The sequence below is a fragment of the Oncorhynchus mykiss genome, chromosome 16 (genome assembly GCF_013265735.2).
Source record: "Oncorhynchus mykiss isolate Arlee chromosome 16, USDA_OmykA_1.1, whole genome shotgun sequence".
Lineage (NCBI taxonomy): Eukaryota > Metazoa > Chordata > Actinopteri > Salmoniformes > Salmonidae > Oncorhynchus > Oncorhynchus mykiss.
In genome coordinates this window covers 45,395,270-45,409,788 of record NC_048580.1, presented here as the reverse complement: position 1 = coordinate 45,409,788, position 14,519 = coordinate 45,395,270, and the positions used below count along the sequence as shown (strand labels likewise).

The 14,519-nt window shown below is 45.8% G+C and overlaps 1 protein-coding gene across 1 annotated transcript in view; it reads left to right on the top strand.

Moving 5' to 3' along the window:
* The window catches only part of itga5 (integrin, alpha 5 (fibronectin receptor, alpha polypeptide)), a 54,540-nt gene that overhangs the window by 23,016 nt on the left and 17,005 nt on the right, over positions 1-14,519 (top strand). Inside the window, exons 3-18 of the mRNA XM_036947020.1 lie at positions 2,331-2,431; positions 2,803-2,926; positions 3,549-3,610; positions 3,696-3,741; positions 3,852-3,977; positions 4,272-4,316; positions 4,554-4,597; positions 4,824-4,880; positions 5,536-5,588; positions 5,983-6,188; positions 6,408-6,599; positions 10,114-10,159; positions 10,295-10,408; positions 11,959-12,014; positions 12,493-12,650; positions 12,747-12,884. Coding sequence (XP_036802915.1) covers positions 2,331-2,431; positions 2,803-2,926; positions 3,549-3,610; positions 3,696-3,741; positions 3,852-3,977; positions 4,272-4,316; positions 4,554-4,597; positions 4,824-4,880; positions 5,536-5,588; positions 5,983-6,188; positions 6,408-6,599; positions 10,114-10,159; positions 10,295-10,408; positions 11,959-12,014; positions 12,493-12,650; positions 12,747-12,884 — 1,568 coding nt within the window. The remainder of the gene's footprint in view (positions 1-2,330; positions 2,432-2,802; positions 2,927-3,548; positions 3,611-3,695; positions 3,742-3,851; positions 3,978-4,271; positions 4,317-4,553; positions 4,598-4,823; positions 4,881-5,535; positions 5,589-5,982; positions 6,189-6,407; positions 6,600-10,113; positions 10,160-10,294; positions 10,409-11,958; positions 12,015-12,492; positions 12,651-12,746; positions 12,885-14,519) is intronic.

Genomic DNA, 14,519 nt, shown 5'->3' with positions numbered 1-14,519 from the left:
TTTTCTTTGACCCCATCCGCCCTGCACTCTAACCCAAGATACAGGCTCTAAACTCCTCTAATGGGTCTCCTCTCGCACAGTTCAAAGGGGGGAGTGTCTGTGGACACACTCCAGACCATCCACCCCTCTGCTGTCCTGTCCCAGGAGAGAGAGGGGTAGAGAGACACTAGTCACTGCAGCACTTCTACCCACGTCTACCCAAGTTCACTGAAATAACATTACATGACATGTTATTGCGACATGTGTCTGCTAGCTTTTTCTTCAGATCTTGTTTGTATCAACCCGTGTTAGGCTTTGGGCATTTTTGCATGACTCAGGCTGACTTGTCTTGCCTGCAGAGCCTCTTAACCAACTGATCTTTTCATCTCTCCATCTGTCACACTGTATGAACACCAATGTACCGTCTCTGACACGGACAATAAGAGCAGTGACAGACTCTGAGCTCACGTCACAGCCGCTCAGTGTAGTTAGAGAACACCCCAACACATAGCATGTTTTTTTTTGTTGTTGCCAATTTTGCCTCATGGCTGACAGTCTTGCACTTTGAACATAGTGATGATGTCACTGACATAACTGTAGAGATGGCATGTAATTATTTTCTGTTTTACCATGACCAGTTGCTTTAGAAGAGCCCGACTACTATATTGGTCTGAAATGTGAATAAAATGTATTTCCCTGCTCATACTCATGGTTGCCAGGGTAGTGTGTCCCAAACACACATGCCTGTTTGGCTTGCATGTCTCCTCAGTGTCACCCCCTTCACTTTATCAAAACAGAGGCCCCTGAGTTATGAAAAGAGGAGGAAAGTAATGCTTCAGGGAGAGGGACTGTGACATGTGTAGCGCAGATTATTGCAGTGCAGTCGAAGAAACAAGTCTCTTAGATCTTTTAATGTGTTAGGCATGTTATTTGTTGTATCGCTAAAGTGTGTCTTTCCACACGTGAAGGAGTGGCACACGTGTATCCCGGTAGGGAACAGGGGTGCTGTGTGCCCACGAGTAATGCTGGAGAGAAAGCCTGGTGATACAGTAAATCTACTGTGATGTTATTAAAGGGCCCTAATCCCCACTTCTTTCCTAGCAGGGCAGGGGGAGATCAAACTCCCCGAGAGAGGGATAAAGAGAGGAGGGAGGGAGTGAGAAAGAGGGAGACGGAGAAAGAAAGCGAAATAGTGGGAGAGAGTAGACAGGAGAGAGACTATTAGAGAAAGAGGCGAGTGTGCCTGAGCAGGGATGACTGAGGTTGCTAGGAGGAAACGGAGCCAGAGCGTTTGTTTTTCTTGGACACAGCCCCCCCCCCCCCCCCCCCCTCTTTCTGTCTTTCCACCAAGACACAGAGCAGAGCAGGCCCTCACCCAGATCCAGAGACCTCAGAGCTGGCTGGGGCCAGGGTGGAGGAGGAGGCTGACGCACGGTATACTTTCCTCACGTCCACAGGTCACAATCTCTGGCTCTCACCACCAGGCCCCCTTCCCGACAGATGGATATGGCTCTATTGCAACACACTTCTGGTTTAACTGTAGAGAATAGTGATGGGGTAAAGAGAAGTAGGCTGGGGTGCGCTTGCTGAGCTGCTGGGGTTAGTGGTTCAGAATCCAAATGAAATTTGTTTGGTACAAGTTCCACTGGATACGTCTAAGGGTCCCTGGTTGGAATTCCAAGCGTTTAGACAACTTGTTACAGGATGTTTCATGGTATGTGAACTGTATAAACCAATTTGTGTTTGGGTTTTGTTTCTCACCATAGCAACACATATGTTGCATCAGTCCTGCCAATAAAACATCCTGTTTGAACCTGACTCCACAGGCCATCTGTCTTGTCACCTGCTCCTGTCCTGTCAGAGAGGCAGCGTCCTAAATGGCACCCTATTCCCCACATAGTGCACTACTCTGGTCAAAGGTAGTGCACTATATAGGAAAACGTGTTCCATTTGGTAACGCTCTGGGTTACAGGCCAGGTGGCCAAAAAGATCCAGGGTCAGTGAAGTCACGCCAGAGAACTGTCTCGAGTTGACATCTGAACAGTGAGGACAGGAGCTATATTGCGGCATAAGGCTCTGGTGAACACCAAGGTTTTCCTCTAGATCCTAGATACATTCAGCCCCTGAACATTGAGTACCAAATACTTTCAATTTCTTCCGCTATGTTCGTCTCTGGAATGTTCTTCATGAGAAACTTGGTGTGTGTTTAATGATGCAGTATGTAAGTTCTGTGGTGCCAGATGACTAGATGTTTGGATGACTGTTGTCTGGAGGAGAACTACAATGATTCATTAGGGACTTTTTTTTAAAGTCATCACTCATTCACTCTGTTATTTTTCTGTTCCTCCCAGGGGACCGAACAGTCACACTCAACAACACAGACTACCAGGCTGAAGTCAAGTCCCACCAGTGGTTCGGCGCCACCGTCCGTTCCCACGACGACACCATTCTGGTAAGATGACCCTCACTGACTCAGGGACAGGGGCGGAGAAAGTCAGTTTACTTTCAACTTCTACAGCTCAGAGTCCCTCAACTGTTATGATGACTGGCGTTCATGTCAAGGGGTTGTATATGTTCACTGTTCAAAGTTTGTCTTAAAGGTCTGCGTCTATCGGTTTGTTGTGACTGTTCCAATTTTCACCTCCAGTCTCTCTCTGAGGAGAAGTGTTTTGCGCTCCTGTGACTTCAAATTTGAGATGCCTGTATTTTCTGCTGATTGTTTGGGACGTAACCTGGATTTAGTTACATGGTTACTTTGCTCCAGATGTAACATTGCTGTAACTGACAAAAAAAACTCCCCCCTCTACCTCCCCCCTCCTATAGGCCTGCGCCCCTCTGTACTCCTGGAGGACCAAAGAAGACATGCCCCAGTCAGATACCACAGGAACCTGCTACCTCTCTGTCAAGAACTTCACTAAGTTTGTGGAATATGCTCCCTGTCGCACAGGTAATTATTTTCTGTGAGGTGATACGTTTCCCATAAAGACACGACATAACCCCGAAAGAACATACCATCTGCCTTCCTGTAGCGCTCCTGGTTAAGAGTACCACTCCATAAATAACTTAGGTATTCCTTTTACATCAGCACCCATCTTTCTAATGCTGATCTCTCTGCCAGCCAACTACCCCACCACCCCACACTACAGGTGACTCCTGTGGCTTACCTCTGACACGGCAGCTGTCCACACAGCAGGCTATTAGAGAGGGGTTAAGTGGAGTGCCCGAGGGCCACAACAGACGGGATGTTTAGAGTCTCAAGTAACAATACAGAGTAACCACTTCCAGAGACATCACACGCTAGCTGTGGAGAAAGAATTTACCCCCCTCCGATGCAATCCATCATGTTAGCCCCATATTGACTAGTCTATCCCTACTGCTGTGGTAGTGACTGGCTGGCTTGGATCTGTTCAGAATGCCCAGCTGAGTCATTGAACTCCACAGGTTCTAAAGTAATACAAAATTCAACATTCTAAAGTATTGGTTAAATATAAGGTAGAATTTATGGATCTTTCAAGTTGCTTTTTCAAGTCGGAAAAATGACTGATTTATGAACCTCTGTTTTTTTTCAGAATTCATTAACGAGGGGGGCCAGGGCTACTGTCAGGGGGGATTCAGTGCTGATTTCACCAAGGTAACACTTCCTCTCAGTTCAGTACCAGAGCTTTATCAACTAATATGGACTAGAAACACATGATCTCATTCTGCCTCTCTCTCAGGATGGGAAAGTGGTGCTTGGAGGACCAGGCAGCTTCTTCTGGCAAGGTACACATCTCAACAACCCCTTGAGACAACAAGTTGTAGTATTCTGAAGTTATTTGTGTAAAACCTGAGAGGATCTTTCCATTCACTCCCTGCTTCCTGTGTCTTCTCAGGTCAGGTGATCTCAGCAGCCAAAGAAGAGATCATCAAGGCTTACTACCCAGGGTACTTCATGCAGTCTGTAGAGGGACAGATCCAGACCAGACAGGCTCAGCTCAAATATGACGACAGCTACCGCGGTAAGATTTTTCCTCTCATAATTCTGCCACTCCCCTTACTTTCCACACATGCTGGTTTCCTGTGCAGGCTACTTGAGTCAGAACTAAGATTGGGAAACGTCACCACAATTCTTCTAAATCAAATCGTTTCCCAATCACCACGATTCTTCTAACCTTCTGACCTCTGATAAAAGGTGGACTGATGTATATTTGTTCAAAGTACATGCCTTAATCCCTAGATTACTCATCAAGAGAAATGGAAGTCCAAGAGCTTCACATCAAATGACTAATGTCTGCTTTCTTGTGGTCTTGCAGGTTACTCTGTTGCAGTCGGGGAATTCAGTGGAGATGAGGTGGAAGGTAAGAGATCTGTACCACAGACCTTCACAGGCCTGCACAACAGAGCGCCATTAAAGATATAGAATGTTTACTATACCTGAATTAAACGCAATTTAACTCAGCAGATTCTGTCCCCCTACTGAGCTGGAAAACTGCAATCTCAGGAATTCTCAGAGTTCGACAGCTGTGACCTTTGTGATATTTCCCTTCCTTAATCTTCCCCTTTTCTGTTTTTCCCCCTGTCTGTGCACCTCTCAGATTTTGTGGCTGGGGTCCCAAAAGGAGTCATGCTATACGGTTTGGTAAGAAAATCTCATCACCCCTCTAATTTTGAGAGGAGATTGATTTTGAAAGGGAGGGCTATATAGGCTTGGGGGAGAAATGGAGCCTGAGAAAACGAAAGTAGCTGTGTTTAGTGAAAGTAGAGGCGATGAATACCACATCACTGGCCTACTCTATACATACAGTATGTTGGACCATATGTTTGACCATATGTTCTGTGTGTGTGCGTGCGTCTGTGCTCCGCAGGTGTCTGTTTTAAATGGCACCGATCTGAAGTCTATGCTCGACTACACTGGTGAACAGGTGAGCATTCAAACCTCCCCAGCTCTGACTCATTAGGGTTAGAACACACATGACCCATTGGGTTTAACTCAAGTGTGGTTTTTCCACACAGACTGTGGTTCCATAACTTGCTGTTTCTCATGGCAACTCTTAATCTCTCGAGTCTGTGTACTGGAGCACTGATGATATAAGCAAAATAATTTCCTTTACAAGTTTCTGTTAACTGGGTTTCAAGCCCACTGTGGTTTTCTGTAAAAAAAAATCATTATTGAAGTGAAAGTGCAGAAGCAATTTTCCCCCAAATGAGAAGCATGATTCTTCCCGCGAATGGAATGGAGGTAGCCCCTTTTAAACGGTGCTGATTGGTTCAGCTGAGTGTATTTGCTAACTCTGGGAGTCTGGGAATCAAGCTGTTTCTGTCTCTTTGTTGCTTCAGATGTGTTTTACAGACAGGACAGCTTCAAGTCAGACCAAGCAAAAACCATCGCTTTTCATTGACCATTTCTTCTCTCTCCCAGGAGTTTCTTCTACTGGATAGTTTTATTCAAGTAGATTCACTGGACGTTAGAAGTCCCTTTTTGCTTAAAAGCAGCGTTTCTATTTTGAGCCTTTCTGAACCCAGATTCATGGTGATGTTCTCGAGTTGTCACGATGATGCTCTCTGATGTTTTCTCAGATGGGCTCCTATTTTGGGTACGCTGTGGCCACAGCTGACATCAATAACGACGGGTAAGTACAGTCTAACAGGACATTCTCACCATATATTCTCACCCATGAGTTGGGTGGTGGTGGCAAATTGGATTTGTCCAGTAATGTTACAGGATTTTTTTTTTTTATCAGTAATGAAGGGTGAGTAGGAGTCAGTTCTCACATAGCATTCTCAACCATAGGTTCACACCCATTTTTAATGTGTCGGTGGTGACGACATTGTCTTGGACTTGACCAATGACACATTTTTATGGGAAACTCCAGTCATCGATGTCAAAAAGGCATCTGGAAACTTAAATACATTTCCAAGTTTTTCCAACCAGGATTTCTGGAAAGTATACAGCATTTTGCCACCCTAGTCTGTACACTATATACAGGTATGTCTGTAACCGTGTGTGTACTTCCCTCCCCTCAGCATGGTTGACCTGTTGGTGGGAGCTCCCATGTATATGACCCGGGGGTCAGACAGTCGCCTGGAGGAGGTGGGCCGTGTGTACGTCTATCTGCAACGTGGACCCCTGAACCTGGAGCCAACCCTCAACCTGACCGGAACCCAGGTGTTCGGGAGGTTTGGTAGCACCATTGCCGCTCTGGGAGATCTCAACCAGGACGGATACAATGGTGAGAGATGGAGGAGTGGTAGTAATGGGAGTTTAACGGGGAGAAGAAAAGGATGTTTCACAAGCATTTTTTTTGTGTGTCACAATCTTGGTTTTGAGAGTCTACTACATGTCGTTTTGTTAGTCTCATGCAGTTCATTCAAAGTCCTAGTAGACTGTAAAGTTCTGAGTGATCTCACGGTCTTCTCCTGCTCTCTCTCTCCTCTTCTCTGATTGGTAGATGTGGCCATCAGCTGTCCATTCGGTGGAGATGACCAGCAGGGATTGGTTCTCATCTACAACGGATTTGTTGGTGGGCTCAGGGACACCCCCTCTCAGGTCATAGCTGGCCAATGGGCTTCAGGCACTGTGCCCGCAAGCTTTGGATTTGCCCTCCGAGGGGCTAAAGACCTGGACATGAATGGTTACCCAGGTGAGTGACAAAATTGATTTGTTTTGAAGACCTCTCATGCTGCTGATTTTAGCATATTATCAACTTAATACTTTAAAAAATATATATTTATAAAAATAATAATAATAATTTGGGGGTAGATCAGCTTTAATATTGCAGATAGATTGTAGCTTCCATCAATATAATTGTATGCATAATTTCCAATCCACCATATGTATTTTTTGACAGACAGACAGACAGACAGACAGACAGACAGACAGACAGACAGACAGACAGACAGACAGACAGACAGACAGAGCATTCGGAAATATTCAGACCCCTTTACTTTTTCCACATTTTTTTAAGTTAATCAATCTACACACAATACCCCGTAATGACAAAGCAAAAACGGATTTACATAAGTATTCAGACCTTTTACTCAGTACTTTGTTGAAGCACCTTTGGCAGCGATTGCAGCCTCAAGTCTTTTTGGGTATGATGCTACAAGCTTGGCACACCTGTATTGGGGGTGGGGGTTCTCCCATTCTTCTCTGCAGATCCTCTCAAGCTCTGTCAGATTGGATGGGGAGTGTCACTGCACAGCTATTTTCAGGTCGCTCCAGAGGTGTTCGATTGGGTTCAAGTCCAGGCTCTGGCTGGGCCACTCAAGGACATTCAGAGACTTGTCCCGAAGCCACTCCTGTGTTGTCTTGGATGTATGCTTAGGGTTGTTGTCCTGTTGGAAGGTGAACCTTCGCCCCGGTCTGAGGTCCTGAGCGCTCTGGAGCAGATTTTCATCAAGGATCTCTCTGTACTTTGCTCCTTTCATCTTTCCCTTGATCCTGACTAGTCTACTAGTTCCTATCGCTGCAAAGCATCCCCACAGCATGATGCTGCCAACACCAAGATTCACCGTAGGAATGGTGCCAGGTTTCCTCCAGACGTGACACTTGGCATTCAGGCCAAAGAGTTGAATCTTGGTTTAATCAGACCAGATAATCTTGTTTCTCATGGTCTGAGAGTCCTTTAGGTGCCTTTGGCAAACTCCAAGCGGGCTGTCATGTGCATTTTACAGAGGAGTGGCTTCTGTCTGGCCACTCTACCATAAAGGCCTGATTGGTGGAGTGCTGCAGAGATGGTTGTCCTTCTGTAAGGTTCTCCCATCTCCACAGAGGAACTCTGGAGCTCTGTCAATGTGACCATTGGGTTCTTGGTCACCTCCCTGATCAAGGTCCCTCTCCCCCAATTGCTCAGTTTGGCCAGGCGGCCAGCTCTAGGAAGAGTCTTGATGGTTCCAAACTTCTTCCATTTAAGAATGACGGAGGCCACTGTGTTCTTGGGGACCTTCAATGCTGCAGAAATGTTTTGGTACCCTTCCCCAGATATGGACATCAACACAATCCTGTCTCGGTGCTCTACGGACAATTCCGTCGACCTCATGACTTGGTTTTTGCTCTGACATGCGCTGTCAACTGTGGGACGTCATATAGACAGGTGTGTGCCTTTCCGAATCATGTCCAATCAATTTAATTTACTACAGGTGGACTCCAATCAAGTTGTAGAAACATCTCAAGGATCATCAATGGAAACAGGATGCAACTGAGCTCAATTTCGAGTTTCATAGCAAAGAGTCTGAATACTTACGTAAATAAGTTATTTGTTTTTTTTCTAAAATCCTGTTTTTGCATTTTCATTATGTAGTATTGGGTATAGGTTGATCATTTAATACATTTTAGAATAAGGCGGTGATGTAACAAAATGTGGAAAAAGTCAAGGGGTCTTGAATACTTTCCGAATGCACTGCATGTACAGTACCATTCAAAAGCTTGGACACACCTACCCATTCAAGGGTTTTTCTTTATTATGACTATTTTCTACATTGTAGAATAATAGTGAACACATCAAAGATATGATATAAAATCATGTAGTAACCAAAAAAGTCTTAAACAAATCAAAATATATTTTATATTCTTCAAAGTAGCCACCATTTACCTTGATGACAGCTTTGCACACAATTGGCATTCTCTCAACCCCCTTCACCTGGAATGCTTTTCCAACAGTCTTGAAGAAGTTCCCACATATGCTTAGCACTTGTTGGCTGCTTTTCCTTCACTCTGCGGTCCAACTCATCCCAAACCATCTCAATTGGGTTGAGGTCGTGTGATTGTGGAGGCCAGGTCATCTGATGTAGCACTCCATCACAATCCTTCTTGGTCAAATAGCCCTTACACAGCCTGGAGGTGTTTTGGGTCATTGTCCTGTTGAAAATCAAATTATAGTCCCACTAAGCGCAAACAAGATGAGATGGCGTATTGCTACAGAATGCTGTGGTAGCCATGCTGGTTAAGTGTACTTTGAATTCTAAGTAAGTCAGACAGTGTCACCAGCAAAGCATCATCACACCACCTCCTCCATGCTTCACGGTGGGAACCACACATGTGGAGATCATCCGTTCACCAACTCTGCATCTCACAAAGACACAGTGGTTGAAACCAAAAATCTCAAATTTGGACTCAACAGACCAAAATACAGATTTCCACCAGTCTAATGTCCATTGCTCATGTTTCTTGTCCCAAGCAAGCCTCTTCTTCTTATTGGTGTCCTTTAGTAGTGTTTCTTTTTGCAGAAATTCGACCATGAAGGCCTGATTCACACGGTTTCCTCTGAACAGTTGATGTTGAGATGTGTCTGTTACTTGAACTCTGAAGCATTTATTTGGGCTGCAATTTCTGAGTCTGGTAACTCTAATGAACTTATGAACTTGCAGCAGAGGTAACTCTGGGTCTTCCTTTCCTGTGGCGGTGCTCATGTGAGCCAGTTTCATCATAGCGCTTGATGGTTTTTATGACTGCAATTAGTTTTGAATCTGGTGTTGTTTTGCATATCAGTTCATAAACAATTTTGCCAGCAGCAAACCACCCTGCATCCCACTGCTGGCTTGTTTCTGAAGCTAAGCAGGGTTGGTCCTGGTTGATCGCTAGATGGGAGACCAGATGCTGCTGGAAGTGGTGTTGGAGGGCCAGTAGGAGGTACTCTTCCCTCTGGTCTAAAAAATATTCCCAATGTCCCAGGGCAGTGATTGGGGACATTGCCCTGTGTAGGGTGCTGTCTTTGGGATGGGAAGTTAAATGGGTGTCCTGACTCTCTGTGGTAACTAAAGATCCCATGGCACTTATTGTAAGAGTAGGGGTGTTAACCCTGGTGTCCTGGCTAAATTCCCAATCTGGCCCTCATACCATCATGGCCACCTAATCCCCAGTTTACAATCCCCCCTCCTCTCCCCTGTAACTATTCCCCAGGTCGTTGGTGTAAATGAAGATTGTGTTCTCAGTCAACTTACCTGGTAAAATAAGGGTAGAAAATCTATGTGCCATGGAATCCGTGCATCAGAAATCTATTCCCACTATTTTGCAATCTATATGGCACCTATGTGGCACAGCTGTTTTGTCCTTAAATTAATCTGGTATACTTTATTTATCACAATTGTCTTTAAACAATTTTGGTCTTGTTGTTTACCTGTAGTCCATGAACTTGATGAAATGTATTTTCTTGACAGATCTTATTGTTGGTGCTTTTGGAGTTGACAAGACAGTTCTGTACAGGTAACACTCTCTCATAGTCTCCTATCTGTAAATCTATTGAGTGATGTCTAATATAAGTTTAGTTAAGAGGTTTACCAAAAGGTGTGCCTCTATCATTTGTTAACCTGGCTTCTGTTCCCATGTATTGTACCACAGATCCCGGCCCATCGTCAACACCAGTGCCTCCCTGACTGTCTACCCCACCATGATCAACCCTGAGGAGAAGAGTTGTTCAGTCAACAACGGCAACACCACCATCCCTGTCTCCTGGTAAGTTCTGCAGTGTACCCGCCTCCTGGTACGTATTTCAGCATACGTGTCTCCTGGTAAGTACTGCAGCATACCGGTCTCCTGTTGAGTACTTGTCTAGTCTCCTGGTCCTTTATTCTGGGCCTGTATGTGAAGCATCTCGGAGCATGAGTGCTGATCTAGGATCAGGTCCCCCCTTTCGATGTGCTGTCTCTTATACATTATGATCTAAAAGGCTAAACGGGTCCTAGATCAGCACTCATACACTGAAACTCTTTATAAGTAAGGGCCAGACTTAATTTGCTGAACGTGTTTTACACTTGGCACAACACCAACAGGAAGGAGATCCTCAACACTGGCACTCAGTTGTACTTAGCCAGGAAGACCCATTGAGAACATATTTACTTGGGAAACAGTCAGTCTTATCTGGTGGTGGTGACCTGTTATCACAGCAACTTCATAACAGATTATATTTCTTCGAAAGGAGAAAAGGTAAAATAAAATGCTGAATAAGGGCATTGTGGCTGGCAGCTATTTTCCCCTTCCGTTTGAATGTGCTGCATGGTATTCCCCATCCAATGGGAGAGGAAACAGAACAGAACAGGGCTCCTCTAATCTCTGGCTGTGCTGCTCAACATGCTTGACACTGTGCTTGTGTGTCTGCTGTCCCCCCCCCCCGTCCCCCGTCCCTAGTCCCCAGATCCATAAAGGAAACTGTTGTATACACGTCTTGATTACACTGCGTTGCCTGGTGATGGGGAGGGATGTAGGTGGGGGTGGAGGGAAGGAGGGCGAGTGAGGGGTCAGGAGGTTTGGCAGTGGTTTTTGAGTGAGATATTGTTTGGTGGTGGAACACAGCTGGGAAACATCAGGATGTGGAGACTCGTGCGCATGCACACACTCAAACACTAAAAAACCTAGAGACACAAGAGCACAATACATAATGGATATATATCCTAGATATAGACATCCTCTTTCTGGCTCTTTCATTCTCTTTCAAATATGTTCCTTCCTTTGTTCTGTCTATACTAGTCGGTTTCGCTCCCTCTTTTTCGCTTGTTCCCTTGATCTCTTTCCCTCGCTCCCTCTCTCCTTCCCTCCTTCTTTTCCCGTCAGTGTGAGTTTGGTTGTCGGGCTTGGAGTTTGGGTTGCTGACTTTTGGAAGCTGTGGCTCATGTCATGGGAGAGAGCAAGAGCCCCCCGGCCCGTATAGATACAGACACTGATTGACTGTCCTGCCTGTGGGGCTACATGAGATGACGCTCAATTTCATCCTCTTAAACTCCGGGGATGGGGCTTGGGCTGGGGGACACACACCATGTTATTAGCTTGGCTGGCTATAGCTTGGCTGGCCTTTCCCAACATTACCCATTGCGCCATATTATACAGTGATACCCATTATGCCGCTTGTCTTGTAAAGTAAGAAAACTGAAGAGTTAGAGTTTAGCCAAAGAGAAGAGGAAGAGAGGGAATGAGTGCGGTGTCTGTGCGTGTATGTCGACTTTTTGCCATGAATGCATATGCTTCCCTCATCATCATGTCTTTGTTATGTTCTCCTCTGTTCGAAACAGTGTCAACCTGAGTTTCTGCCTCTCGGCCAATGGGAAGTACCTCCCAGACAACCTAGGTGAGCCAACTGTCCACATCTGGTCCAGATGACGTACTATACCATACTTTCAATTGCACACGGATATCAATTTATATAACAAGTTGTTGCATGTATGTGGAATTACTTTGTTGTTGCTCTGTATTGTGACAAAGAGATTAAGAGCAGAGTCTGGGTTCCAGAATCCCCATATCTTCCCCGATCCACTTTTAATGAGTTCCAATCAAAGCACAAGGCTCCTCTTACGCAACCTCAGCAATTATTCCACTAATTACCCCTCTATGCATATGGCTACTCTGCTATTCGTAGCATATGGTAAACGAACTACATAGTCTGGATTCTCTATTTGCTTGAGAGTGTGCAAGTGTGTTTTAATGTCTGATTGATGGTGTATAAAACAATGGCGCATTCATGGTTGTGTCTTGTGTGTGTGTGTGTTCCTGTGTATGTGTGTGTGTGTTCCTTTGTGTGTGTGTTCCTTTGTGTGTGTGTGTTCCAGACTTCCAGGTAGAGGTGCAGTTGGACCGTCTGAAGCACAAGCAGAAGGGAGGGGTGAAGAGGGCTCTGTTTGTAGACTCCCAGCAGACAGTGCTCACGAGGAGTGTGAGGGTGCGGAACAGAGAGCGTGTGTGTCATGACACCAAGATCTATCTGAGGGTAAGTCACACACACACACACACACACACACACACACACGCGCGCGCACACTCACACTCTTTCTAATGAACCCTGTCTCTCTCTATTTGACTCCAGGATGATAAGGAGTTCAGAGATAAGCTCTCCCCCATCTACATCTCCCTCAACTTCAGTCTGGATCCTCAGGCAGCTTTCGACTCCCACGGCCTCAGACCCATCCTCAACTACCAGTCCACCGAGCTCATCGAGCAGAAGGTACTTCAATACGCTCCCCCCCTGTCTGACTCTGCCCCCCCCCAGCACTGCACTGCACTCCTAACCCTGAAGACTGACTCGACGTTAACAGGCCCCGTATATCTACTGAGGTGGAGCACTGCACACGTTTTAATGAACAAGACGCAGTGAAAGACCTGGCTGGAAATCCATTCACTCACTCAGAGCTGATGGTAATGTTTTCTCCTTGACTAGACCTCCACCCCCTCAGAACGACTCAGGCTGCTCTCCTTGTTGATTTCCAAACCGCTCTGCTGGGAAGGGGTCCAGAGGGTCTGGAAAGCAGTTTTCAACAAGAGAAATGTGAGGCGTGTGCATGGTACAGTGGAGATGGAGTTGGAGAGTGTTTGACTGCCCCACCAGGAATAGCTGCTTTCAGCCTGGCTGGGCTGTGTAACGGATCACAGGAGTCGTGTTCCGACCGAGAGGTGCACAGTAAGACCCCGACACACAGGGTTAATGGATATTTTTGGGTGGGGCCTCTGGGGCCCTTTGCTCGCAGCACACAGGCCATGTGCCATCTGGTGTAGATTTGCCAGTTTTATCCTGGCAGGGAGCGAGAGACGTGAGCAGGACTCAGCGTGTGGGCTGCCTGCCTTCAGCTGTGGCGTGCTGCACCCTATGTGAGCTCAACAATAACCGCTGGATTGGATTGGAGTGTTTTGGGAAAGGCCCTGGCCGAGTTTGCAGTTTGACCCCCCCCCTCCATCTTTCTCTCAGTATTTCTCTCTTCTCTCTCACAGCAGGGCAGTACTGAACCCTGTCATTGGTGTTCACTTGTCGTATCAAAGCTGCTGGGGATTCATCAGATGTGGTGTATTGTACTTACACTCCAACCAAGAGCTAAATACTGAACCCTGATAAAGCTATGTTGTTGTAGTACTGAAACTGAACTTCAGATAACATATTTCATTAATCATTGATACCCAGTGTGAATGTAGGGGATGTCTACTCACTACAGCCTGGATTTAATCAGATACATGATACCTTATTATGGATTCCTCCGTATGGCATCGTTTGTACTGGGCTGGCTGTTGCAGCATAGGCTACATACAGGTAACTATCAAAATAAAGGAATCACCAACATAAAGTGTCTTAATAGGAAGTTGGGTCACCACGAGTTAGAACAGCTTCAATGCACCTTGGCATGGGTTCTACATCTGTACGGAACTCTATTGGAGGGATGCGACACCATTCTTCCACACGAAATTCCATCATCTGGTGTTTTGTTGATGGTGGAGTAAACGCCATTTCAGGCGCCACTCCAGAATCACCAATATGTGTTAAATTGGATTGAGATCTAGTGACTGAGACGGCCATGGCATATGGTTTACATCGTTTTATGATCATCAAACCATTCAGTGACCACTCATCCACCCTGTGGATGGGGGCGTTGTCGTCCTATGGGGTATAGCCAAGGTAACTAAAATAATGCCCTGCCCAGCATTTTTACATGTCACCCTAAGCATGATTGGATGTTAATTGCTTAATTAACTCAGGAACCACACCTGCGTGGAAGCACCTACTTTCAATATACTTTGTATCTCGCATTTACTCAAGTGTTTCCATTAGTATGGCAGTTACATATACCTGCTGGCTCACCCCAGTTCTCACACC